Below are 26,312 nucleotides of genomic sequence, written 5' to 3'. Positions count from 1 at the left end.
TGCAGCCAGCCGGCAAGGATTGTTGTTCGTAATGGTCCCCTAGAGTTAGAGCAAAACCAACCCGACCAGCAACCATCGAACTGTCAGTGTATACAACGCCAGAGCCCTGATACATGGCTAGTATGGAATAAAAGCGGTGGCGGAAGGCCTCCGGAGGGACTGAGTCCTTCGGGCCCTGTGCCAATTCAAGCCGAAGGCAAGGGCGAGGAACACACCACGGGGGTGTACGCAGAGGGGCCCGGAAAGGAGGTGGAACAGGGAAAACCCCAAACCCGGAGAGAAGCTCTCGGATGCGGATGGCGATCGTACAACCCGACCGGAGCTGACGTTCAGGGACATGGACGACTGACTGCGGGACCAGGAGACAATAATTTGGATGCCCGGGCAAGCTACAAACATGGGCAGCATAAGCGGCCAGTAAATGTTGGCACTGTAACCGCAGTGGAGGGACACCTGCCTCCACAAGTATGCTGTCCACAGGGCTGATCCAGAAGGCACCAGTGGCAAATTGTATCCCACTGTGTAGGATTGGATCCAGCACTCGCAACACAGATGGGGATGCTGAACCATAAGCGAGGCTCCCACAATCCAGACGGGAATGGATTAACACGTGGTAGAGCCGTAAGAGGGTAGATCGGTCAGTGCCCCAGCTGGTGTGGCTCAAGCATCGCAGAGCATTTAGATGCCGCCAACACATCCGTTTAAGCTGCCAAACATGAGGCAGCCAAGTCAACCGGGCATCAGAAACCACACCCAAAAACCTATGTGACTCCACCACAGCAAGAAGTTCGCCACCAAGGAAAAGCCACGGCTCCGGATGAACAGTGCGTCGCCGACAGAAATGCATAACACAGGTCTTAGCTGCCGAAAACTGGAACCCATGCGCTACAGCCCAAGACTGCGCCCTGCAGCTGACGTTCAGCAGCTGCAATGCCATTAGAGCTATAGTAAAAGCAGAAGTCGTCAGCATACAAGGACGCTGAGACAGACGTTCCCACCGCTGCAGCGAGCCCGTCAATTGCTATTAAAAACAGGCAGACACTTAAAACAGATCCCTGTGGCACCCCGTTCTCCTAAACTCAGGAGGAACTATGAGAGGCCGCGACTAGCACGCGGAAGGCACGATGCGCCAGAAAGTTGCGTAAGAAAATCGGCAGCGGACCCTGAAGCCCCCAATCATGAAGTGTAGAGAGGATGTGATGGCGCCATGTAGTATCGTACGCCTTCTGCAAGTCGAAAAAGACAGCGACCAGGTGCTGACGGCGGGCAAAAGCTGTACAGATGGCTGACTCCAGGCTCACCAGATTGTCGGCGGCATAGCGGCCTTTACAGAACCCACCCTGAGATGGAGCCAGGAGGCCCCGTGACTCGAGTACCCAACTCAATCACCGGCTCACCATCCGTTCAAGCAACTTGCAAAGAACGTTGGTGAGGCTAATGGGGCGGTAGCTGTCCACCTCCAAAGGATTCTTGCCAGATTTCAAAACGGGGATAACAATGCTTTCCCGCCATTGCAACGGAAACTCACCCTTGACCCAGAGACGGTTGTAAAGGTTGAGGAGCCGTAGCTGGCAGTCCACTGAAAGGTGTTTCAGCATCTGACAGTGGATGCCACCTGGCCCAGGAGTGGTATCAGGGCAAGCGGCGAGGGCACTGTGAAATTCCCACTCACTGAATGGAACATTGTAGGATTCAGGATGGTGGGTGCGAAATGAAATGCTCCGACGTTCCATCCGCTCTTTAATGGAGCGGAAGGCCAGTGGGTAATTCGCAGAAGCGGAATTCAGAGCAAACTGCTCTGCCAAGTGGTTGGCAATTACGTAGGTGTCAGTACAAACTGCTCCATTCAGTGAGAGCGCAGGGACGCTGACAGGTGTCCGATAGCCATAGAGGCATCGAATCTTTGTCCAGACCTGCGATGGAGTGACATGGAGGCCAATGGTGGACACATACCACTCGCAGCACTCCTGCTTGCGTTGGTAGATAAGGCGGCGGGCTCGAGCATGCAGCCGTTTGAAGGCGATGAGGTGTTCTATGGAGGGATGTCGCTTGTGACGCTGGAGCGCCCGCCGGCGATCTTTAATTGCTTCAGCGATCTCAGGCGACCACCAAGGCACAGTCCTCCGCCGAGGGGACCCAGAAGAACTGGGAATGGCAGATTCTGCGGCAGTAACGATGCTGGTGGTGAGTGAGTGAACCACCGTATCAATGGCTTAATGAGAAACAGGGTCAATAGCAGCAGTGGAGGAAAACAAGTCCCAGTCAGCCTTATTCATACCACATCTGCAAGGGCGCCCAGAAGAGTGACGCTGTGGGAGTGACAGGAAGATCAGAAACTGGTCGCTACCACACAGGTCGTCATGCACACTCCATTGGACAGTAGGTAAGAGGCTAGGGCTGCAGATCGAAAGGTCAATGGTGGAGTATGTGCCATGCGCCACACTGAAGTGTGTGAAGGTACCATCATTTAAAATCGAAAGATCGAGGTGTTCCAATAAATGCTCAACAGTGGCGCCTCGACCTGTGGTCACTGACCCACCCCACAGAGGGTTATGGGCGTTGAAGTCGCCCAGTAACAAGAAATGTGGCGGCAATTGGGCTATCAGTGCAGCCAGGACATGCTGCGCGACATCACCATCCAGTGGAAGGTAAAGACTGCAGACAGTAACAGCCTATGGCGTCCACACCCGAACAGCAACAGCCTCTAAAGGTGTTTGTAGAGGGACAGACTCGCCGTGAAGAGAGTGAAGGACATAGATGCAGACACCACCAGACACCCTTTCATAAGCCGCCCGGTTCTCATAATAACCCCGATAGCCACGGAGGGTGGGGGTTCGCATCACTGGAAGCCAAGTTTCCTGAAGAGCAATGCAGAAGAAAGGGTGAAGGCTGATAAGTTGTCGGAGCTCAGCTAGATGGTGGAAGAAACCGCTGCAGTTCCACTGGAGGATGATATTGTCCATGGCTGAGAAAGGGGTGAAGGGACTGGGGAGGCTGATTACGCCTCCTGGGCCCCTGCTGCTACCGAGTCACTACCTGTGCCACAGCTATCCGTCGCGTCTGAAAGACTGGCGAGATCCAGGTCCTCAGCGGACGCCAAAATCTCCACCTCATGCTCGGACGCAGAGTTGGAAGGGTGTGGTGGGACAGGTGCCACCGCAATGTCAGGATGCTTGGACCTTTTTCTTTGACTGCTTTGCACGCTGTGCCTTTGGTGGGTCTGGCTGGGAGGGTCTCACTGGGTCAGTCTCAGGGACGGACGACGACCGTGAGGCCCTACGACCAGCGACCGGTTGTTGCTTCAGAAATTTGCGGGTGTCCGCTTTGGCACTGGGCAAAGCCTGGGATGGGAGGGCCCCAAGGGACCCCTTCCTGGCGAGAGTAGCCGAAGAAGTCTCACGCTTCTCCGGCTCGGAAGGGGGAACTAATGTCCCCGATGGTTGGGGTGGTGTTGCTCCTGAAGGAGATGGAGCAGGAGCAACAGGGAGTGAAGCGCCCCCCACAACCAAGGGGGCCGCTGAATTCTGACATAGCTGAGAGGCAACTGTACGTGACGACACGGGAGAGGATCGGACCGGTGTGCATTGGCACAGGAAGTAGCCGCTTATATTTCCGCCTAGCCTCAGGGTAGGTCAGGCGGTCCAGGGTCTTATATTCCATTATCTTCCTTTCTTTCTGGAATATCCTACAGTCCAGCGAGCAGGGGGAATGGTGTTCTCTGCAGTTAACACAGATAGGAGGCGGACCACATGGAGTATGGGGATGCGAAGGACGTCCACAATCTCGACACGTGATGCTGGAAGTACAGCAGGATGACATGTGCCCGAACTTCCAGCATTTAAAACAACGCATTGGAGGAGGGATATATGGCTTTACATCACAAAGGTAAACCATCAGCTTAACCTTTTCGGGTAAGACATCACCTTCAAAGGCCAAGATGAAGGCACCAGTGGCTACCTGATTATCCCTCGGACCCTGATGGACACGCCGGACGAAGTGAATACTTCGTCTTTCGAGGTTGGGGCGTAGTTCATCGTCGGACTGCAGAAGAAGATCCCTGTGGAAGATAATACCCTGGACCATGTTGAGACTCTTATGGGGCGTGATGCTAACTGAAACATCCCCCAACTTGTCACAATCGAGCAACCTCCGTGACTGGGCAGAAGATGCTGTTTTGATGAGTACTGACCCAGAGCGCATTTTGGACAAGCCCTCCACCTCCCCGAACTTGTCCTCTAAATGCTCCACAAAAAACTGAGGCTTGGTTGGCATAAAAAATTCACCATCATCCCGCGTACAGACAAGGTACCGGGTTGAATAATCTCCACTGTTGTCTTTAGCCATGCGTTCCTCCCATGTAGTGGCCAGGGAGGGAAATGATCTTTGATCACATTTCTTCCCATTGAGGGTAGACCTCGATCGTTTAGAGACTGCTGGTGGAGGCCCACCAGCGAGAGATGATTTACCACGCTACATTGCGGGTCATCCGCCCTGATGCCACCCACTCCGACCAGGGGCTCTCCCCACGGGCGCCACCCAGCCACAGCAAAGACCACCTGGCAGGATGGCCTTTGCCAGGAGTCCTGATGCCCCAGAGGGATAGGCATCTACCCCTCGGCATATGTGGGGAGGTAGCAGCTCAGGCATCAGCAGTGCCATCCCTGTATAGTCATGGGGCTACCACCAAGAGGGTACATGACGACCCCACCACAACGGACTGGCTACCGTGCTGGATGTCGGGTGTCGAAAGATCCATGCACATCATGAGGGCAAAGATGGAAGTGCACAATGGAGGGAATGTATGCTACTCGGAACACACTGCAGCCGATGTGGCCGGATGCTCGATTTAAGTCCAACTCCATGACAATATCGGGTGTGCCAGTTAGGGCACGATGGATTTAAAATGCACCATGTAAGGCGTCCTTCCCCAAATGGTACGCACTAACGGAAAATTTGGAAAGGTAGTGGTCAAACCCCATAGGGGACCATCACATTAAAGGCCGAAACAGTTGAGACTCCGTTTAGTCGCCTCTTACGACAGGCAGGAATACCGCGGGCCTATTCTTACACCCGAACCCGCAGGGGGGTCAAGAAAAAGAATGTCAGCAGTTCAATGTAGGGTAGTGAAAGCATTCCACATCTAATAACAGTAAAATGTGGGTAGAGCATACGGGAAGATATAACAATTATTCTAATAAGGAAGCTGTTAACTGGTAATGGAAAGTTGTCCATCAATAAATTAGGAAAAAATTTAACAAAAAAAACACTAGATACAAAAGGACAGAAAGAAAGTGTTGCATCGTTGATAAGTTCATTATGAAACTGGTCCATAATAACCCATTTCATGTTCTTTTAATTATTAGGTTTCACTGTTTCATCTGTAAGGTCTTGTAAACGATGTTTTCATGGTGTCCAGTTGAATGGTGTGTACACTCGTACCTCGGAACATTGTTTGCAACAATCTCGAATATTGGTAGATCCGCTTAGGGAACAAGTTTGTTTATTTCAGTTGTGCTGTAAGGAATAATTTGGTTCAAGTTTCGAAAATATTTCGGTAAAATTCAGGTGTAACGAGTGAATTGGTCACTGTGCTTTGTCTTCGGTCAAGATCTGACCATGCGTCATTAACACGTTCATTAGTTAGCCTTTAACTGTTTCCTCTGAACTGCTGATTAATGCACATCATATCACAAAGTGTAAAACTAGCTGAATAATGGACTTCACTCTAATTTTCTGATTTGAATGCGTTTCGTGACCCGTGAGTGATAGCACCCATTCTTTTGTCCATATCTTGTAAAGTCGTGGAAGACCCTACTGCCTAGGTGTTCATTAAACCAGTCCCCTATGGTGATTTTCCTATAATATTTGCTTGTGTTCTATGTCGGGTTAGTTATTTCTTTGGTGGATTGAAACGATCCTTTATGTGAACATACAAACACAGGCAGACAAACCTGTACAATGCCAATGGATTTAAATCCGCTCAAAAAAATAGAGTATTGTGATTAGAATGGACTGTTATATGTGTAGTGAATTTCTGCTTCGAAGCTATTTTCGGAATTAAATGAGTTTTTGTGATACGACCATCCCTCTGTCTGAGTGAGTAACCACATGCAACAAAATTATTGTTCTATTAATGGGGGTTAAATGCTTCATATAGTGCAAGTAATCACAAATAAAAGGAAGCCCTACATGGGTGAAGAAATTTTCTTGGATCAGGGTTTATTGAATTTAACATAATTTTTCTGGGAGACTGTGAACCTAGGTATAAGACTGTGAACCCACTTCCTTTTTTGCTTTATAGCTGTCTTTTATTGGTGTATGTGGATAGGACTTCCTTTAGGTTTACCTGTGAACAATTAATGGAATTAAAATGCAAGGCTATTCAGGTCTTGGAAACTGCTTAAGTTTGTACCCTTATCTTTCTGTGAGGCATTCCTGCTAATACATAGATTAAATAACTCTATTTGCTACCCCTACATATGTTAATGTACTGGATATAATTAAGATTTGTTAGTGTAATAATTATAGTGTTTTGTGAAGAAGCCAATATACAGGGGTGATTTAGGACGACACGTAATTTGTGAGATGATTCTACATGCGAAAATAAACGGAAAAAGTCCTATGAATATGTGTCTGATTTTTTATCGTTATGGAACTGGAGCACAGTCAAGACTGCACACATCCATGAATGGGTATGAAGACAAGTGTGAATATTTCCTACCAGAATGCTGTGTAGGCACTGTTGTGGACACAATAATGGTGGGACACATGACTGATGGTGCGGGGTTTTCCAACACATGGCAGTACTGTGACGTTACACTGAGACAACAGCTGCAAGCATGCCCAGTGTTGTGGGTTGGATCAGTGAGTAGTTGTGAGGCACTGTGCATGTTGTGCTTGACTGTTGCTTACTTCAACAGTTCCATGTCTGTGAATGTCAACATGCCACATACACTCACCCATGCAGAATATGCAGGCATGTTGTTAGTGTGTGGGTACTGTAATGGCAGTGCCTGATTACCAGAGACATTTCCCTGATCGACAAGGAGGATGCGGTGCGAGTTGTGCTTGTGTAGCTCAGACGGTAGAGCATTTGCCTATGAAAGGCAAAGGTCCTGAGTTTGAGTCTCAGTCCGGCACACAGTTTTAATCAGCCAGGAAGTTTCGTTACATGTGGTGTTTGGGAAAGTCATTATACGGAAATACAGAAGCGTCTGATTCCACCCGTCTGCTTTGACCCATGACGTCACAAATATGGCGGAAACAACCATACACTGCGACTACAATATGGCGCCTATGACGTCATTATGTAAACATGACCACAAACAAGAAAGTACATTCAAAAACCAACATACACATGTTCCACAAAAAATCTAATGAAGCTAACAGAACAAGTGTGGGAAATTGGGGGTTTTGGGTGGGGACAAAGTACATATAAACAAATTTAGACACACACCACCATACCAAACCACACAAAACGACGAAAAAAAATGACAACACAAAACTCCCCAAATTCCACTAAACACAATATCCTCTGGAATTTGCCACTTCCCTTGACCTATATAGCTCAACAGCAACTCCCAATACCAGAACACCCACAGCAACCACACACTGGAATCAAACACTTCCCTTGATTTATATAGGTCAACAGAAACCAAATCACGAAACCCAAAACTACAACCACGTTCACAACAAACCAACAAAATTGGAATCGAACACTTCCCTTGAGCTATTATCCTTACGACATCTCCACATATAGCTGTCCCTCGTCTGAGACGACGGAACTTTAGTAAGGCTCATTTCTTCATGACACACTGAACGCTTCACGACTTCATCCAAAAATCCGAATAGTTCAAGAAATTTTATTAGAGACGACACACTGTCTCCCACCATCCCTGACAACCAAAAACCGCTGACCTTGTCAGTCACATCCATACCTACCAAATACATAAACAAAGCAATTTACCAAAATTCACACACAATGAACAGAAAAAAAATTACAATAATGTCAACATAAAAAAAACCAAAATCGTTAACTCACCGAAAAATATTACGCTGAAAGCACAGTCACCATCGATACCACACATGTGCAATGCTACCACGCAAATGAACCCCATATGCCACATAACACCTACCCATAAACACACCACCAGAGAGCACCACCATTCACATCAAAATGACACCTACTAACACACCACTCTCACAAACTAAACTCCTCGCCATTGTGAAATCACACAACACAACAGCCTTACATCACCACAGGTCAAAGCCGACAGGTGGAATCAGACACTTCTGTTGACAGGGACAGGCTTTATGAACTGTAACAACACCTTAGTTATTTCTGGAGTGACTAATCTTTCATTGAAGATAGTGGCCTACTTTGAAATCTCACCTGGTGATATAGTCTCTTGCACTGTAACACCTAGGCCCAGCGGTAAACTGACTGACTTTTCTTGTGGTTCCTCAAATTTTCCATGGTTTTCCCAAAAAAATTAACCATTCATGATTTTAAAAATCCTATCAAAATTACACATCACAACAGCTCTCTTCACACACTAAATTATTCGCTGAACTGATGGGGCTATCACTGTTGTCACAGCGGCGGCATAAGAGGAAGTCATTCGCACAGGATGGAGTCGTTCAAATTTCCTCTTAGCCTCAGTGTAGGTCAGTCGGTCCATGGTTTTGTACTCCATGATTTTCCTTTCTTTCTGTAAAATCCTGCAGTCTGGCGAGCAAGGTGAATGATGCTCTCCGCAGTTGACACAGATGAGAGGCGAGGCACAATGAGTACTGGGATGTGAAGGACGTCCACAATACCAACAGGTGATGCTGGAAGTACAGTGGGAAGACTCATGGCCGAACTTCCAGCACTTAAAGCATCACATCGGGGGAGGGCTATAGGGCTTGATGTCACAGAGGTAGACCATCGCCTTGACCACCTCAGTCAATGTATCACCCTCGAAGGCCAAGATGAAGGCACCGGTGGCAACCTGATTACACCTCATACCCCGATGAACGTGCCAGATGAAATGAACACCTTTTTTTGCCACTCCAAATTGGTGCGCAGCTCGTCATCAGACTGCAAAAGAAGGTCCCTGTGGAATACAACGCCCTCGACCATATTTAAGCTCTTATGAGACGTGATGGTAATAGAAATATCCCCCAACCTGTCACAGGCGAGTAATGCCCATGACTGGGAAGAGGATGCTGTTTTTATCAAAACTGCCCCAGAGCGTATTTTGGACAAGCCCTCCACCTCCCCAAACTTGTACTCTAAATGCTCTACAAAGAACTGAGGCTTTATCGTCATGAAAGACTCCCCATCAGCTCTCGTACAAACCAGGTAATGGGGCGAGTAAGTCTCGCTGCCACCCTTAGCCTTTCGCTCCTCCCATGGTGTGGTCAGGGAGGGGAACAATTTGGGGTCGTAGTTCTGCACACTGAATTGAGCCCTGGAACACTTAGAGACTGCTGGTAGCTGGTCACCAGCAAGAGATGATGTACCACGCTTCATTGTGGGTCATCCGCCCTGATGCCACCCAATCCGACCAAGGGCCCTCCCCACAGGCACCACCCAGCCTCAGCAAGGGCCAGCTGGCAGGATGGCCATTGCCGGGAGTCCTGATGCTCCAGGGAGATAGGCATCTACTCCTTGGGATTCGTGGGGAGTTAATCACGCACGCATCAGCAGAGTGATCCCTGTGTTGTCAGGGGGGCTACAACCAACAGGGTACATGGTGTCCCTTCCACAATGGACTGGCTACCGTGCTGGATATCAGGCACAAAGAAGTCCATGATTGTTGTCAGCGCAGAAAGCGACACTGCATAGCGCATGGGGGGAAACCGCACCCAGGAAGCTATCCTTGCTCAAAAGATGGAGAATGAGCGAGACTGCAATGTGATGACGAGAAAGGGGGCTAAAAACATCAACGCCCTATGGACACAATGCACCATGTAAGGCACCCTTCCCCCATTGGCTGGTCTTCGGAAAAGTTTTGAAGAATGGAGGTCAAACCCTACAGGGGACCAATACATAAAGGCCGAAACGTGTGAGACTCCTTTTAGTCACCTCTTATGACAGGCAGGGGGGGGGGGGGGGGGCTGGAATATCTGAGGAATTTAGACGAGTTGGGAAAGATTGCTTTGGGGAATATAGTAGTTTTGCGGGAGGCTGAGCAGAGGACGCTTGACGCATTTTTAGTAGGATTGCCTTGAAATGTCAAGGAGAGTAGAAGCAGGGGGCTCCGACTCATTTGCATGCAGCTGTCAGATTGGCATTAGAATGTGAGGAAATTGACATGTCAACTGGATTGCAAATTAGACGGACAGTGGTTTCATCCAATATAAGATGGTGTAGGTGTGGACAGATGGTGCATGTGAAGAAACACTATCACCAGCCATGGTGCAGTGGAAGTAGCATAATGGTAACAGTAGTTTCAGCGGCAGGGGACTGGGAAGGAAGCAGATGATAAAATGCTAAAGGGAACCAGAAGTCCACCTATGCTCATTGCCAGTAAGATAAGATCCAACAAAGTTATAAAACGAAGTGTAGGATGTTGTTGGCCAAAGGAGTACTTGTGTTGTCAGTAGTGATCTGGTGGAACATAAGTAGTTCAACCCACCATGGTATAGACTACATGGAGAAGGGGGACAGACATGTCACACCGTTGGAATCAGTGAACACAGATTTTTTTTGCCTGGGTACACTTCAGTTTAGACAATGTGTCAAGATAGAACCACACGCGAGTGAAGGCGCTGTCGCACATGACAAACCATTTAAAACCCAAGCAATCACACAAAAGACTCAATTCACACAACTGTGTGTCTAAGGGTACTGGGAAACCACTCTGGGTTAATGTTAAGTCTAACTTATCAGTAGGAGGGTTGTGTGATGGAACTGCTGCAAGTAAATGAAGTATTGGATCAGGCAGGATGCTTAGTGAAAAGAAGCATTGTACGCATATAAGAAGTACATGGTGAAAAAGTAGTAGCTGCGTTTAATTTCAGAGCCAAGGATTTAAAATTAAACAGGTTGTTGATCAATAACATGGATATCCTGGAGGAGTAAGAGTGGGACATAAGGGGTACTGGCCATGGACAATCACCAAACGCCACTGACACGACATCACGAGGAAAGGTGATGCATCTACAGGGAAGTGATAAGAAATGGATGGAGGAGTTACTGTTGGAACTTAGGAATTTGTTTTTTCCAAGATGGCCAATGCCAGCGACACATATTATGCAGCTCTCAGTACCAACAGGAAATTAATCACCTGCTTACCGCAAACTGTACGGGGTCCTGAGATACTTGCAGCTGATTCTGGAGGAATTTATCAATCAGCAGATGAAGGATGGAATTATTGAGAGAAGAAATAGCCCAAAGGAGGCAGGCATTGTCATCGTATCCAAGAAATCAGCAGATGGAACACAAAAATATAGGTTTTGTGATTATTGACATCTAAATGCTAAGATCGTAACAAATGCCTACTCTTTGCTGAAATTAGAGACACCATAGGCTATTTAGGCCAGTGCTATAATCCATTCATCATAAGAATAAACCTGATATAAACATTGCACTACGTATTCTTCCGTGTTTGCTGGAACCTCATTGGATTTCCGTTTCAAGTGGGACTGCAGCCAAGCTGTCTCGAGTACTGTCAAGTACAATAATAAGGGTACATTTTGTGTGGTGCATTACATGCACATCAACTTAGTGATAATACAGGTCAACTGTTTTACTGGCACATTTAACTTGGACAGCACTGGCTGGTCAGCTGGTACAGCTAGCCTGCAGAAATGTGGCCAGCTGCAGTTTACACATAAAGAGAGACGAGCAGAGGAGCAATACAGCTTTGAATGTCATTTAATTTTTAAGCAGAATGAAGTAATACACTGAAAAATCTCCCACAACACGCTCCTTACACGACTAGACAAAAGCCGCAACACATTATCTTTTTTAGCTAATGTACTACTGTAATTAAAAATGAGAATGATGAAAATTCCCGACTTAACCACAGTGTAATTTTTCTGCATAATCTGTGTGTAGGGTAAGAGAGTATTGAAGGATTTCACTACATAGTTAAATATTGAAGCCACTGATGGTATTACTTACAGTGAGTTATCTGGTAATATCTTAGCTCCTTCCTTATCTGAATCCGAGAAATACGTTTCAGTTCTGGAAGTGTCACCTGCTACATTGATAACGAGCAGAATCCATGAAGCCAACCAGGCGCAACGTTTTCTCTTCTTCTTTTATAACGAGCCGTTCTATACCCTGCCAGCATTCGGCAGTGATGTTTGAAAAAGCTGTGTGAATTAGTTCCAGTATGTCTGGCAGCTTAACAGTCTTGTTACTTCTCTGGCCAAATACTGCAGCTGGCCTCCAAATGAGTTCTGTTGGGTTTATCTCTGTAAATTTATGAAAAACTTTAAGAACAGCCTATTTCTCGCACGTGTTTCACTACAGAACAGAAACCAGTCCAGCCATTTTTATACTGCGCATCGATAGCTCAACAATGAGAGCACAATGCTGCAGAGGCTGTGAGGAGGAGGAGGAGATTAGTGTTTAACGTCCCGTCGACAACGAGGTCATTAGAGACGGAGCGCAAGCTCGGGTGAGGGAAGGATGGGGAAGGAAATCGGCCGTGCCCTTTCAAAGGAACCATCCCGGCATTTGCCTGAAGCGACTTAGGGAAATCACGGAAAACCTAAATCAGGATGGCCGGAGACGGGATTGAACCGTCGTCCTCCCGAATGCGAGTCCAGTGTGCTAACCACTGCGCCACCCCGCTCGGTCCAGAGGCTGTGACTGTACACGATTTTTGAAATAAAAACTACGTAGCTAAACCGTGATTACGTAAAATGTTGATGGCTCCTAACACATTTGAATATCTAATACATAAGTAAGACCTACTTCCAAGAGCACACAACACCACTGTACATGTGCTACAGCTTCTGACCAATCATTGCGGTTGTGTTTGTTTACATCAGGTTTACTCTTACGATGAACAGATTATAGCAGTTTTTAACAATGGACTTAAGGGGTGGCTAACATCAGTTAGAATTCACTAAAGGGGATCAACCAAAAACAGCATTTTCTTCGCCATAGGATCATTACACATATGAGAGGATGCTTTTTGGATTAGAGAATGAACTTGCAAAGTTTCAGAGATTGTTGGATGCAGTTCTCAGAGGACTGAAATCATTTCAAGGCTTGGCGTATTTTGACGATATAACTATCTTTGTGAGTGATACTGTCCAGTACATGCACCACCTAAAGGAATTTTTCCTGAGACTGAGGGCCACAAATTCAACGTTAAGTACAGAGAAATGCAATTTTGTGTTAGACGAGGTATCACATCTTGAGGCAAGGATGGGGTTAAGACAGACCCAAGACTGCTTAAATATAGGTGAATTTTTGGTGCCCAAGTCAGTGACATGAGTCCAGTGAGTGATGAACGAAGTTGAAGTATGTAACATTCGAAGCAGCTGGTTCGACTAAATCTGACAGGTCAACTGTGGACTAGTGTGAGTGTATTTTGGGGTGGCAAGCTATCAGATGGACCATGATAGGCAAGTTGAGTGCAAGAATTGCCTTCTAGCAAGCCATGAGGCCCAGTGGTCATCAGGGTTTTCCCAGACAACAGAAAGTAGGGTGTGTTCTGGTGACATGGTCGACCCAAACTCCCACGTCATACTGTCTATGGCCCCATTGTTCACATCTTTATTTGGATTCCCGCCATACGGTTTCCATGAGACAAATGTATTCAATATTAGTATTACGATCATCAGTTTGCAAGTCGATGTCTGCAATACTTATTTTTAACGTCTGAAGAAACAAACACTTGGGTGATGATCTTGCAGCTGTACTAAATTTATAAAATTAATTTGTAATTGCAGAATCTTTCTACAATTAACTGTGTTAGATAGGTCTTGGAAGCATGCTAGATAATCAAAGTGGTTAAGGTGACAGCTAATGACAACTGGGAAATCCAGGTTTGAATCCTGGTCCAAACCAAATTTTCATATGTCGCAAATAGGTAATATCTTCATACCAAATGCAGCTAATGTCAGAAAAATTGCGAATAAATTCCAATGACCTTTTTAAAGCTTTTATCACAACCACACTAATACAGAATGGTTCCCATTTACTTTATGTAACTGGCACTGACAAACTAAACACAAAATTATAGTCTTGGAATTGCTGGCCAGTACCTTCCCATTTCTGTAGATAAACATATGTGAAAGCGGAAACTAGCTTTTGAAAGTATTACTTTCTTCCCGAGAGAGAAAAGAACAGATTGCGAAGAGTTTGGAAGAAGCAACAGGTCACACTGACACCAGGATGAGAGGGACTCGCCTGTTTTAATAAGACAATTAGTTTTAACACAAATAGCAAACTTTCCTACTGATCAAGTACTGTCTCTCTGTAATTTTATAGATTTCCGAATGAATTCTGCTTTTAGTACAAATACCTGACACTGGCATAGAATGTTGAGAAATTAATTAAAATGGGTTTTTACTGAGTACTCAAATTAGTAAATTAAAAATTAAGACCAAAACTGAGGCACAAGATATAAATCTATACTCAAAAGTTATTTACAAATGCTAGTTATAAGTTTTTATTTTATTTTATTCACAATTTAAAGTTCATATTTATTCGTAAGTAGAAGTACACTGCATATTTGGCAAAACAAAATTCTACCAGAAATACAAAGCACAGAAAACAGTGAAGACAACAGAGAACTTACTGCCTACATATTCTGGATGGCATTTTAACTTATCACAGAGAAGTCATGTAATAGAAGTGCCTATCAAAGCTTTTACCTTTAGTCATTAATGAGTTTAAACTTGCTGACAAACATATGACTACAATAATTTCTCAACTTTTCAAGACAAAATTAACATTGCAAAAATAATTAAAATAATATTTAGGGGACATTACAAATATAATACAACAAAGACAAATCAGCAATCATGAAATAATGTTCTAACTAAGAATAAGAGCACATACATTTACATTTCCTCACTAAATCATAAAATAAATTTGTGTAGCACACAGCTAGATTCAGTTCCTTGTGTCAGCTTTGAAACAGCTAACATCGTAACATTATACTGTAAAGTATTTGTACCTAATCAAAAGTATTAAAGCTACTTCTTTGGACACTGTATACTAAACAAACATTCTAAAAAAAGAACGCTGGCTCACAAAACAATGTAATCAGAAACTAACTTCATGAAGACAAATGTCATATACATAAACACTGAGTTTAGCAAAAATATACATTAGACATCTTCTACAGTGTCAAGTGTCATTCCTCAGAGAACCAAATGAACTGAGTTAACAGTGCTGTTCCCTTCTCAACCCACAAAAACCATTAAAAACACTTTCTTCAGTCTTTAATACCACTTCCCTCTGCTGACTCAGGCTTACTTTCTCCTTCTTGCCCTTGCTGCTGCTTTTTCACAGCCTCAATGGACCATCCTGGAAGCTTATCATATGCCTTCTGAAGCTTTGCTCTCGAGAAATCAAACTGAGGGTTCTGAAAATAAAATTGTGATTGCAAGCAGGACCTTTAACCTCTGAGAGATCTCATATTATGCCACATACAGTTACATGAACACTGAGCATAATGTGCACTGCCATTTAAAATACTGTATGCCATTTCATTATGTATGGGTGAAGATACTTGGGGGGGGGGGGGAGGAGAGAGGGGGAGAGGGAGGGAGAAGGAAGGGGAGAGGGAGGGAGAGAGAAATAATGAAAATAACAAAGTAAATAAATAAAATCATAAACACACAGGAGTTAATGGAGGTCAAGTCCAGGAGTGTGGTGGCATGTTAGGGTGTGTTGGAGTGCAAGTTCCCATCTCTGGAGTTCAGGGAAACATACTTGGTGAAAGGATCCAAACAACACAAGTCATGCATCTGATCTTTTAAGTTACTGCAGGTCTTCTAATAAAATCCCTGATAAATAAACACAGTTATTACAGTTTATAATGTTACTTGGTCTACACTATGTTCCACAGCAGGAGACTGAAGTAAATTGGAAAGCAATAGTATTACAATTATTATTTGAACATACATCTTTTTTCCAGTTCCATAATTTATTTGACCAGAGAGAATATTTCAGTAACAGCCAATGCACAATGGAGTAATAATGAGGGTAGGCAAGCCATCAACTGCAGCACTTGATCAGCATGGGACATAATCACTAAACAGCACATAATGTGTCACTTTTTTTTTAGAGCTATTACTCTTTTTTCAGTGTATATGTGCCAAGTGACACACACGAGAGAAACTCAAACACACCCACGCAATGGTGACAATTGAGTAGCAATATTCTGTTACGTATATGTGAATGAAAAGAGAAATAGAAGGGCAAAGAAACCTGTTAGCTACAATTGCAGCCAGGAGAGAGTAAAGATACAAGGGGCCAGAATGGCCGGCCAGTACCAGGGTGTCAAGTTCTGGAAGTGTCAATAATCACATTTAAAAGAGTGTAGACTTCTACACTGGAAACTCCCATGTTGGAATAACAACAATATAAGAAAAAGATAGATTGCTACTTACCATAAAGATGGCACTAAGCTGCAAACAGGCATAATTAAAAAGACACTTACATATTAGCTTCCGGCCACAGCCTTCATTAGAAAGAAAGAGTATAACACACCATTCATTCACACAAGCAAGCACACCTCACGCACACATGACTGCCAACTCTGGCAGCTAAGACCGGAATGCAACTGTCACATGGAATTTCATATGTCTGTTGCATTCTAATCTGAGCTACCCAAGTTGGCGGTCATGTGTGCTTGATGGGTGCTTGCTTGTTTGAATGATTGGTGTGTGTTTTCTTTCTTTCTGATGAAGGCTGTGATTGAAAGCTAATTTGTAAGTGTCTTACTTGTGCCTGTCAGCAACTTAGTGTCATCTTTACAGTACGTAGCACTCTTATATTTTCCTTACATTGTTGATAAAGTACTCCTACCTTCAGAACTATTAATTGTTTCCTCAGAGAGGAAATGAGGGAATGAAAGGCAGGTCACCCAGACTCCAGGTTAAGAGACAGAGTTATTGTGAGGATGAGAAGACACAAAGATGAAACTGGAAGTATAAGCTTTTACTATGTTTGTGGTGGGGCGGCATGTGCACCAACTTTCTATACTAGTTATCTCTGAAGGAGAACACAGTTTGAAAGCTTATCAATGTTTTCAGTCTTGTTTATGTGCCTGGTGATAACTAAATGCTACGACTGTGTTTTGAGCTGTTAGTTAACATTACAATTATTATTGCTATTATTATTATTATTATTTCTTTTCTTTCTCAGACGTTATGTCTGGTTAAAAATGGAAAGTGACGCGGATCTTGATCAAGTATGACTTCCTTTTAACTGTACGGTATATATTACATTGCATTCAGGAACTTTCGGGTAATGGAACATGTATCAATAATTACAGATTTCTATAGTTGTATATATAAGTTTGGATGTAGCTGTATTGCGTTGATGTACTGGTGGATATTGTGTGGTATTAGTCCTGTAGTTGATAGTATAATTGGTATAATGTCAACTTTATCCTGATGCCACATGTCCTTGACTTCCTCAGCCAGTTGGATGTATTTTTCAATTTTTTCTCCTGTTTTCTTCTGTATATTTGTTGTATTGGGTATGGATATTTCGATTAGTTGTGTTAATTTCTCCTTTTTTTTGGTGAGTATGATGTCAGGGTACATTTTGTGGTGCATACTTGTATGTGAGAACGTGTTGTTTTTTAAGTTTATGTTGTAAGGCAAGCTGTTGATGTATTATTTTTGCTACATTGTCATGTCTTCTGGGGTATTCTGTATTTGCTAGTATTGTACACCCGCTTGTGATGTGATCTACTGTTCCTTTTTTTTTTGTTTGCAAAGTCTGCATTTATCTGTTGTGGTATTGGGATCTTTAATATTATTATTATTATTATTATTATTATTATTTGTTCAGGGAACATAAATCTAAGTTGTCATTATGTATACTTCATTGTGTTTTCCTCTTCCTGTCCCCCAAATTTTCAAAATCATGCACCTGTTAAGCTTTTGTCCTTTATGTCACATAACAGGAGACTTGTGAAAATAGACTGCAGTACAAAAGTATATGAAAAATGAATTTATTACTTTTATAGGTTTGACTTTCTAGAGTGAAAAACCATAACTTGGTTTTTCAAATATCGCTAAAAATGTGGCTCACCTCAATGTAACAATAGAGGTTAAAGTGCGTAAGATTTTTTTCCATGAGCAATTAGCTCTGTACACTCTATTAAAAATTAATCAACTAATTGCTATATACCATCTGTGTTTATACAGACTTGACTTAACATGATGAGTTAGCATAAAATTCATTATTTTCCAAAAACAAGCTGCTTCTTTTTACATTATTCTATATAATACTTTAAGACTACAGTCATTGTTTTCAACCACTCAGTCTATGTAATAAAGTAATTTGTAGGAGTGCCTAAAATATGATTTTAATTTTCTTTTTAAATAGCCATGATTCATAGCGTTTTTGCCTCAAGCCTGTGTGGAAATGATTTGTGTGCATTTCTTGTGCTTGAATAAATTGCAATCACCTGAATTTGATTCTTACTAGTAACCACAAGCAACAATAAGTACTTGGAAGTGAGTATTGTGGAAGACAGTTATCTACTTCACAGAATATTCTCACTATTCATTTTTACTGGTGAAATATTTCTTTTAACCATGTTACTACAGAGGACAATTCCACAGTATGACAGAGAGAAAGTACACAAAATACACTAACAAAGTTTTCGCTTTACAGAGAAAGACTCAACATAAGATACCTTCTACGACAAGGCAGTAGGAAACCAATGTATGATGAATTTGCTTTCCATAAAGAAAATGTGGTTTTTATAATACGGCATTGAGAATATTGACTTTACAGACAGAGACACAGACAACAGAACAGATAAGCATTTACTTCTCTTCTTCAGATCAGTATTCCATGCATTATTTCATAATTTCAAGAATTCATAGAAAGGAAAGAAAAAAAAGTCACGTAATTAAAAACTTGACATTTATGAGAAACAACTGCATTTTCTCTCTTTTGTTTCTTCAGCAGTGTCTCCAGAACTAACTGTAGCCCCTGGTTCAGAGTCGAGTGGAGGGCATAAATAAGATATTCCAAATTCTGTAATAAGTTAGGTTGTGTTCCCCTGAAGTTATGCCATCAGGTTGGGAAGTTAATTAGAATCTCTCTAAATTGATCAGGTGTGGACTACATACCAGGGCCGCTATTGAGGTAGCTGACTGCATGTTGGGTGCAAATGGTTTTTTAGATTAGGGGACTTTTCATTCAGTCCAGGAGACACTTAAGCACTATAATCTTAAAAAAGGACCCACAAATGAGACTATTAAAATCCAAGTAATCAACTGCTGAAGCATTTACAACAAAGTGCCACAGTTTGAAGTGCTCCTAAAAAACAGGTGTGATGACATAATGCTTGGTACATAAAGCAGGCTAAAACCCACAATTGATAGCAGCGAGATTTCTGGGGTACATTCAAGAATGTATCAAAAAGATAAGTTAATGGGAACAGAGGTGGTGTATTTGTTGCAGAAGACAAGAAACTACAATCCACTGACATAGAATTTTAAACTACATGCGTAATTGTCAGGGGAACACTCACTCATTGTATCTTTCTATTCACCACCAAACTCATCTCCAGAAAGCTTTAGAGAAAACATCAGTTCATTAGTATGTACATTCTCCAATCATGTCACTGTAAATCATTGACTCACATATTTAGTTTTGCAACTGTTGGCTGTGGGAAGCCATTCCATGAAATAATACCAACTTTTTTCTCTGACAACTACTTGGAACAAATATTTCTGAAGCTTACTCATAATGGAAATCAATTAGTTTTAATGGTCAAAAGTAGATCTGGTCTCTTTGGAGATGGCCACATTGAAACTAGTATCAGTGACTACGATACTGTCGTAGCAGTAAAGAAGGGCAACCAAAACAAATAGATTTACATGTTCAGCAAAGTTGATAAAGAGGCAGTTATATCAAATGAGGTACCTGAAACCTTAGCTCAGGGCAGGTGCATGCAGAAGGATGGTGGCTGAAGTTTGAAAGAGTAGTTGACCTAAGCACTGTGCACATCTGTACTACTAAATGGTTAAAATGGTCAACCACACAGTTGCAGGTTGCCTATTTAACAGCTTCCAAGGGCAACAAAAATTTGATTTATAGAATTTTGCACATTTATTAACCAAATTCAGAAATTTAAAATATTGTCATAATATGCTAAACTGATAATACCTCTTATGTTAACAATTTAACAATATATGACAAGTATTAAAGTTAGAAACTGTGACTATATCTTGAAGTAGGTAACCCACAGCACACACATTACCCATACTATATCCATACAGTATTTGGGAATGAGAGCACATGGCTACATCCAAGAAAATTTACTCATAACTTAAACTTTATTGAAACATATTTTCACTGACCCCACCCTCCACAAGGATAAAATTTTATCAGGCATGATGTTTCAATTTATTACTTCTTTACTACTAACCCTACCCACAAGGAATTTTGCACACAAAATCAACATCTACCACTGAATGCACCTGCAATATTATATCACAGTACGGCACACAGCTCACAACATGACATCAAACACGCACATGAAACTAGCTTTCTTAAAACATAACACTATGTTTTACTAGCAAATTACCCATTTGTAACCAAACGTTTGCAGCTGTTTTATACATGAGAATACGGTTCTTTAAAGAATTGAATATGAAGGGTTACTGGTATGTATCTATTAGAACAAACCATTATGAGAGGGACCACCCATGGAATAGAGTTTCTTCAAAGAAACTTCTAGTCTAAAGAAACGAAGACTACTGTGTAAAACGTTTAACATTAATTATAAGGCAATAGATAGAGTGTAGCTGTATGAAACATGCTTGGCATCAAAAGAGCTTCGTATGCACCCTTTAATGACTACTGCAGCGACTCTTATCTAAATATCTGATGAAACAATGCAAATCTGGTAATATGTACAGGATATCAGTAACATCAAAATTAGCATCCACACACTGAAAGATGATCCATTAACCAAGACAGAGGGTAATGTAATTACTGATATAGACTGTTTTGAGACTAGTGTTCTAAATGGTTTTGTAGCTGACCACTTAATTTCATTTCAGTAAGTTCATGACCCTAGTCATTTTCAAGTCAGTTGACTATGGGAAAATTTTCAGAGACAAATGTTGTACTTCTTAAACATAGCTCAGCCTTAGAAAACTCGGGCACTGTTTTCAACTGTCAAGGAGTAAACAAACAATCAATGAAAGGCATTTTTTTTTTTTTTTAATATTCTCATGTGGCATTTAGATATGAATTTTCCCATTACAAAAATTTGTAGAAACAGTAAATTAAATGACAGTAAAAAGGAAACATCTTTCTAGGCACATATCTGCTTAGTTTGTGGTTTGACACACATAACATGTATGATCTCTCGAAAATACTGAAAATGAAATGTACAAAGACAGTTATAAAATGTGTAAATCGCTATTTCACAAAGAGGTGGAAAGAGAAAAAAATGAATGTGTACAATCTAACTGCATTGTCTGACAATGTGTCCGGGCATTCGTAAACATTAGATGTTATGATAAAGTAAATATGTCTAAGGGGAAATGTTTCTTTCATTGTAAATGAAGAGGTCATCGATGATACCTACATTTTCAGTGACAAATTTAATAAATTATTTGCTGATTTAGTGAAAAATGAACCCATTCTGCATAGGGCAACTATAAATAATGACACAGACCCTTTAAACTAATACATTACATATAAAAGACGCATAAAAACAACCTTAATTCCAAAACTGCATTTCTACTTAAATTAATTTTCATTATCATTTCTACAAAACATGACATTTGTATGACACTTTATTTCTCCCAAGAAATTGTAATTACACAATCATCTTACAACAATGGAACAATGTGTTTTAAGTGATCTCTCTCTGGTTGATATGATGTCTGAAACCTCCCCGTTAGCCCAACCTCAGTATTTGTCCTCCGGGTGGGTCAGGTTACTCTATGTTAATGGTATGCTTAGTGCATAACTACTGGGCTGATATTTGCTATTCAGGTTTACTGGCTGCTCCACACTAGTTCATTGTACAATCACTTGCATAATAATATGAGGACTATTGGTTTGTCACTGAATACATTTTCTTTGATAGTATAACTGCTATTTCAGTTATTTTCACAAGTGGTGCAAAATACATGGGTGACATGTAACCAGCACTACAATATACTTCACAAGTTGTAACGATGTTTAATGTGAAGGTCAGTAGTTTTCTTTTTAGAAACTATATTGTTTTTACTGTTTGGCTTGAATACATTCTGTACAACTATATACAAACAAAACTGCACCCTTTTACAAGAATGTTTCTATTTATCATCATTTCATGCATCTGACTGGTTATGTCGCACCTCATTTTTTTGTAGTTTCTATTAAATGTCTTATGATGTGTAATGTCCTAGTTAACTGATGCTAACCAGTATGTGAACATATTGTTATAGTGTGGTTTTTGTGCACATTTAACTTTTTATGTTACAGGAGGAGGAGGAGGAGGAGATTAGTGTTTAACGTCCCATCGACAACGAGGTCATTAGAGACGGAGCGCAAGTTCGGGTGAGGGAAGGATGGGGAAGGAAATCGGCCGTGCCCTTTCAAAGGAACCATCCCGGCATTTGCCTGAAGCGATTTAGGGAAATCACGGAAAACCTAAATTAGGATGGCCGAAGATGGGATTGAACCGTCGTCCTCCCGAATGCGAGTCCAGTGTGCTAACCACTGCGCCACCTCGCTCGGTTTTTTATGTTATAGTTTGTACAGTGACTTTTGTTGGTCTCACTTTGTATCTGTATTATCATGTTCTGTTAGACATCGGACACACACTATATTGTATACTTATTGATGTTTTAAAGTACAGAGGCTGGGGATGGTACCAATGAAGTGCAGAAACTGGCATCTTAGAGAAAAACTTATAAGAACTGACTGAAATACAGCTGTTATTTGGTTTTTGTTCCACATACTCAAAACTACAGGCTGATATCACTTACATCTGTCTACAGAAAATTAGGTCTAACTGAAACATTTTTAGTTCTTACATTAGATGATCACTTAACCTCTAGAGGACTCATGGCTGATTTCCAACATGGCTTTCATGTGGTTCGAAGCATAATAGCTGCTGCTGTGGAGTTTGTGCATGTAGTAGACTTGATAAGCTTGGCTCTGGCTAACATGTAGCCGGTTGTGCCTTGACCTATCGAAGGCCTCTGACCAGGTCAACCATAACATTCTTTTTCAAACTAATTGCTTATGATGTCCCTGGATGGATATTAAAACTTATCCATTCCTTTCTTCAAACTGGAACTCTGTATACTGAACTTCACTTTAATGATGGTAAGATGATAACAGATGTATGTTACAGTAACTGCACTATTGGTTCAGGAGTTCCTCAAGGCTCCCACTTTAGTCCTTATCTGTACATTTACTATGTGAGAAAGATTTTCCTTCAATTGGTAATGTATCCACCAGTATGTGTATATCGCCAAAATTTGCAATGACCCTAATAGCATAACTAGCTGAACTCAAACATTTCAGCAGATCTTCAGTGTGTTTTTTCCAGTTCAACCCCTCATCAATGCATACACCTAGAAATTTCTGATCTAAGTCTATATTTGTTAATGGTGTCATTCCATTTACTGTGTGGAACTGTATATACTGTGTTTTATCAAAGTTTAATGAGACCCATTTGCAGAGAACCACTTAATGATTTTCTGAAAAACATCATTTACAATTTCACCAGTTAATTCTTGTCTGTTGGGTGTGATAGCTATAGTTGTATCATCGACAGAAAGTATCAGCTTTGCATCTTCGTGAATATAGAATGGCATGTCATTAATCTATATTAAGAACAGCAGAGGACCCAAGACCGAACCATGCGGCACCCCATTCTTGATTGCTCCCCAGTTTGAAAGTTTTTTGCATATTATGTGAACTGCTTATTTCAACTTTCAGCACTCTTCCAGTTATGTATGATTTAAACCATTTGAGCACTGTCCCATTCTTCCCACAGAACTTGAGCTTATCTAGAAGTATTCCATCATTTACACAATCAAAAGCCTTTGAAAGATCACAAATGGGCGACTTCCGATTACTCAGAGCATTTAATATTTCATTAGTGAAAGTATATACAGCATGTTTATCAAAGCATTACGCTGGTGAAAGAGGACCACAAATACATTCTTGTCTATGGTGAAGCAAATTACTACAAAACTACACATAAGAAGAAATTTTACCCATATTGTAAAAAAAATAATAAATTATGGAGATACCTGAAATACCTTAAAGGTTCAAAATTTATAACCAAACTCACGAACTGGCTTACATTAAAATGTCCCCATTGCCTCAATGACCTTTAATTGTAAGTATTGTTATGAAGTTTCATTTGATACTCTGCATATCTGGATTGTGGATACTGTACAACTATGCTGCTTGTCTTACATTAAGATCCAACTTATCTTATGGTTACCTTGGCTAATTGTCTTAATCTTTACTACAATAAAGAACAAAAAATAATAATGTCAACTTCACAAATCTGATAGAAGAACGGGTGCTGAAGGAAGTAGCTAAATTAGTGAATTTGTAGGGGACAAGGGTTTACACGATGCAATTTAAAAACATCGAGGCCCCACAAGTCACTCACTTCAATCTGAAACCTTTCCAAGTCGAGCTTCTGCCTCATCTCATGTGCGGTTAGCATGTCTGGGCGATAACTACCATCCTCCATCAATGCTGTCCATGCTTCGTCGTTCACAGAATAGTCTGCCTTTGACAAAATTATGGTTAGTGTCTTCCTGTCTTCGATTGTCCACGCCGTCTCATCGCCGTGAACAGTTCGAAATAGTGTCCCCTAGTTAAAAAAGTTAGATACCGTTAATATAACAAAAATTACTCTTGAAAAGTATTTTTACTAATCATACGTTATTGGCTTATTACCTTGAAAATAGACTTTTCGTACGCGCTGCATTCGATATAGTTATTTGTTACTTTGACAGCTACGTCACGAGCTCTAGTATTTGGAGGTAGATTTACTTCAATGTGAATTTCCGCCACTGTTTGCCACCACCGGCCCCAAGGTGTAGCGCACACTACGGCACCACTTTTCTCATCAAAATGACTGAGTTGTTCGAGGGGCATGTTCAATGAAAGTTACTAAAATCTTGTGGGAGTCTGCAATTAATGGTTCATCATTAGTATACTACCAACTCAAATTTTTGACAATGACAACAAAAACAAACAGTGTAAACAATTTACACTTCTCTGTTTAGTTATGTCTTCTTCTAGATCATATTTTACAAAACAAAGTGAAACGCTTTTGTAATAAATAGTCTTTTCTTAACACCCTCTTCACTGTCAAAACAACGTCAAAAAACACTCAATTAGCGTAATCCTTTCAATGCGGCTTCTGAAGATCACTAAACCACGAGTGGGAAGATATCGATACTATCGAGTTTGCTACCGGTCATAAAAGCAGCAGTATTATCGATAATGCCAACTGCTTAGTGCCTTGCACATTGTCAGCTAGTGTTCGGAAACAAAATGTATTAAAACTTCAATTAACGATGTTAAACAAACCTTCACTTGGACTATCTAATGTTTTCATTTGCCTACAAATGCTGCTGTAGCGATATTGCGAGGCAGGAATAAATGTTGATATAGCTACTTATAACTTGTGCAGTCAACCAATGAGGATGGAGTTACCAGAAGTTACCATCAAAAAGTTCGGCGCGGATCGACTGAAAATTAGCTTCTGACGTTCACAAGACATTTGTGTGTTACTTAATGATCGTAGGAAGAAAATCAATATTTGCCACGAAACAGCTGGAAGTTGTGAAAGGCACAACTCGAGCCAGTTCGGCCTCCTTTTATACCGACAAAGCCACGATCCTCCAAGAATTTAATGTTTCCTGTTTGTTAATGTTGTAATATGAACATGAAGTATATGCCAAGTAAAAATTAACGTCTGCGGAAGGATAAACATTGTGTAAAGTGAAAAACGTAATGAATATCCACACCCCGTTCCTCCCCAACCCCTCAAAAAAAAATAAAAAGATTCATCATGGGATTTAATAGTTTGTGTGCGTAGGCTTAATTTGATTAATTGCATTACAGAAGTCATTTAAACATTGAATATAGAGTAGTTGGAATGTAACTTTTT

At 41.7% G+C, this 26,312-nt stretch overlaps 1 protein-coding gene across 1 annotated transcript; it reads right to left on the bottom strand.

The window, feature by feature from the left end:
- Nucleotides 1-14,613: 14,613 nt before the first annotated feature.
- On the bottom strand, nt 14,614-25,589 carry LOC126095057 (nudC domain-containing protein 2-like). The gene is made up of 4 exons (XM_049909741.1): nt 25,409-25,589; nt 25,091-25,324; nt 24,798-25,004; nt 14,614-15,545 (listed from the first exon to the last, which is right to left on the bottom strand). The coding sequence occupies exons 2-4, from the start codon at nt 25,289-25,291 to the stop codon at nt 15,396-15,398; spliced, it is 558 nt and encodes a 185-aa protein (XP_049765698.1). The 5' UTR covers nt 25,292-25,324; nt 25,409-25,589; the 3' UTR covers nt 14,614-15,395.
- Nucleotides 25,590-26,312: the final 723 nt, after the last annotated feature.

Source organism: Schistocerca cancellata, chromosome 8 (assembly GCF_023864275.1).
Source record: "Schistocerca cancellata isolate TAMUIC-IGC-003103 chromosome 8, iqSchCanc2.1, whole genome shotgun sequence".
In the NCBI taxonomy this organism is placed as follows: domain Eukaryota; kingdom Metazoa; phylum Arthropoda; class Insecta; order Orthoptera; family Acrididae; genus Schistocerca; species Schistocerca cancellata.
The sequence above is the reverse complement of the archived record's forward strand: the minus strand, read 5'-3'. Positions and strand labels throughout refer to the sequence as shown.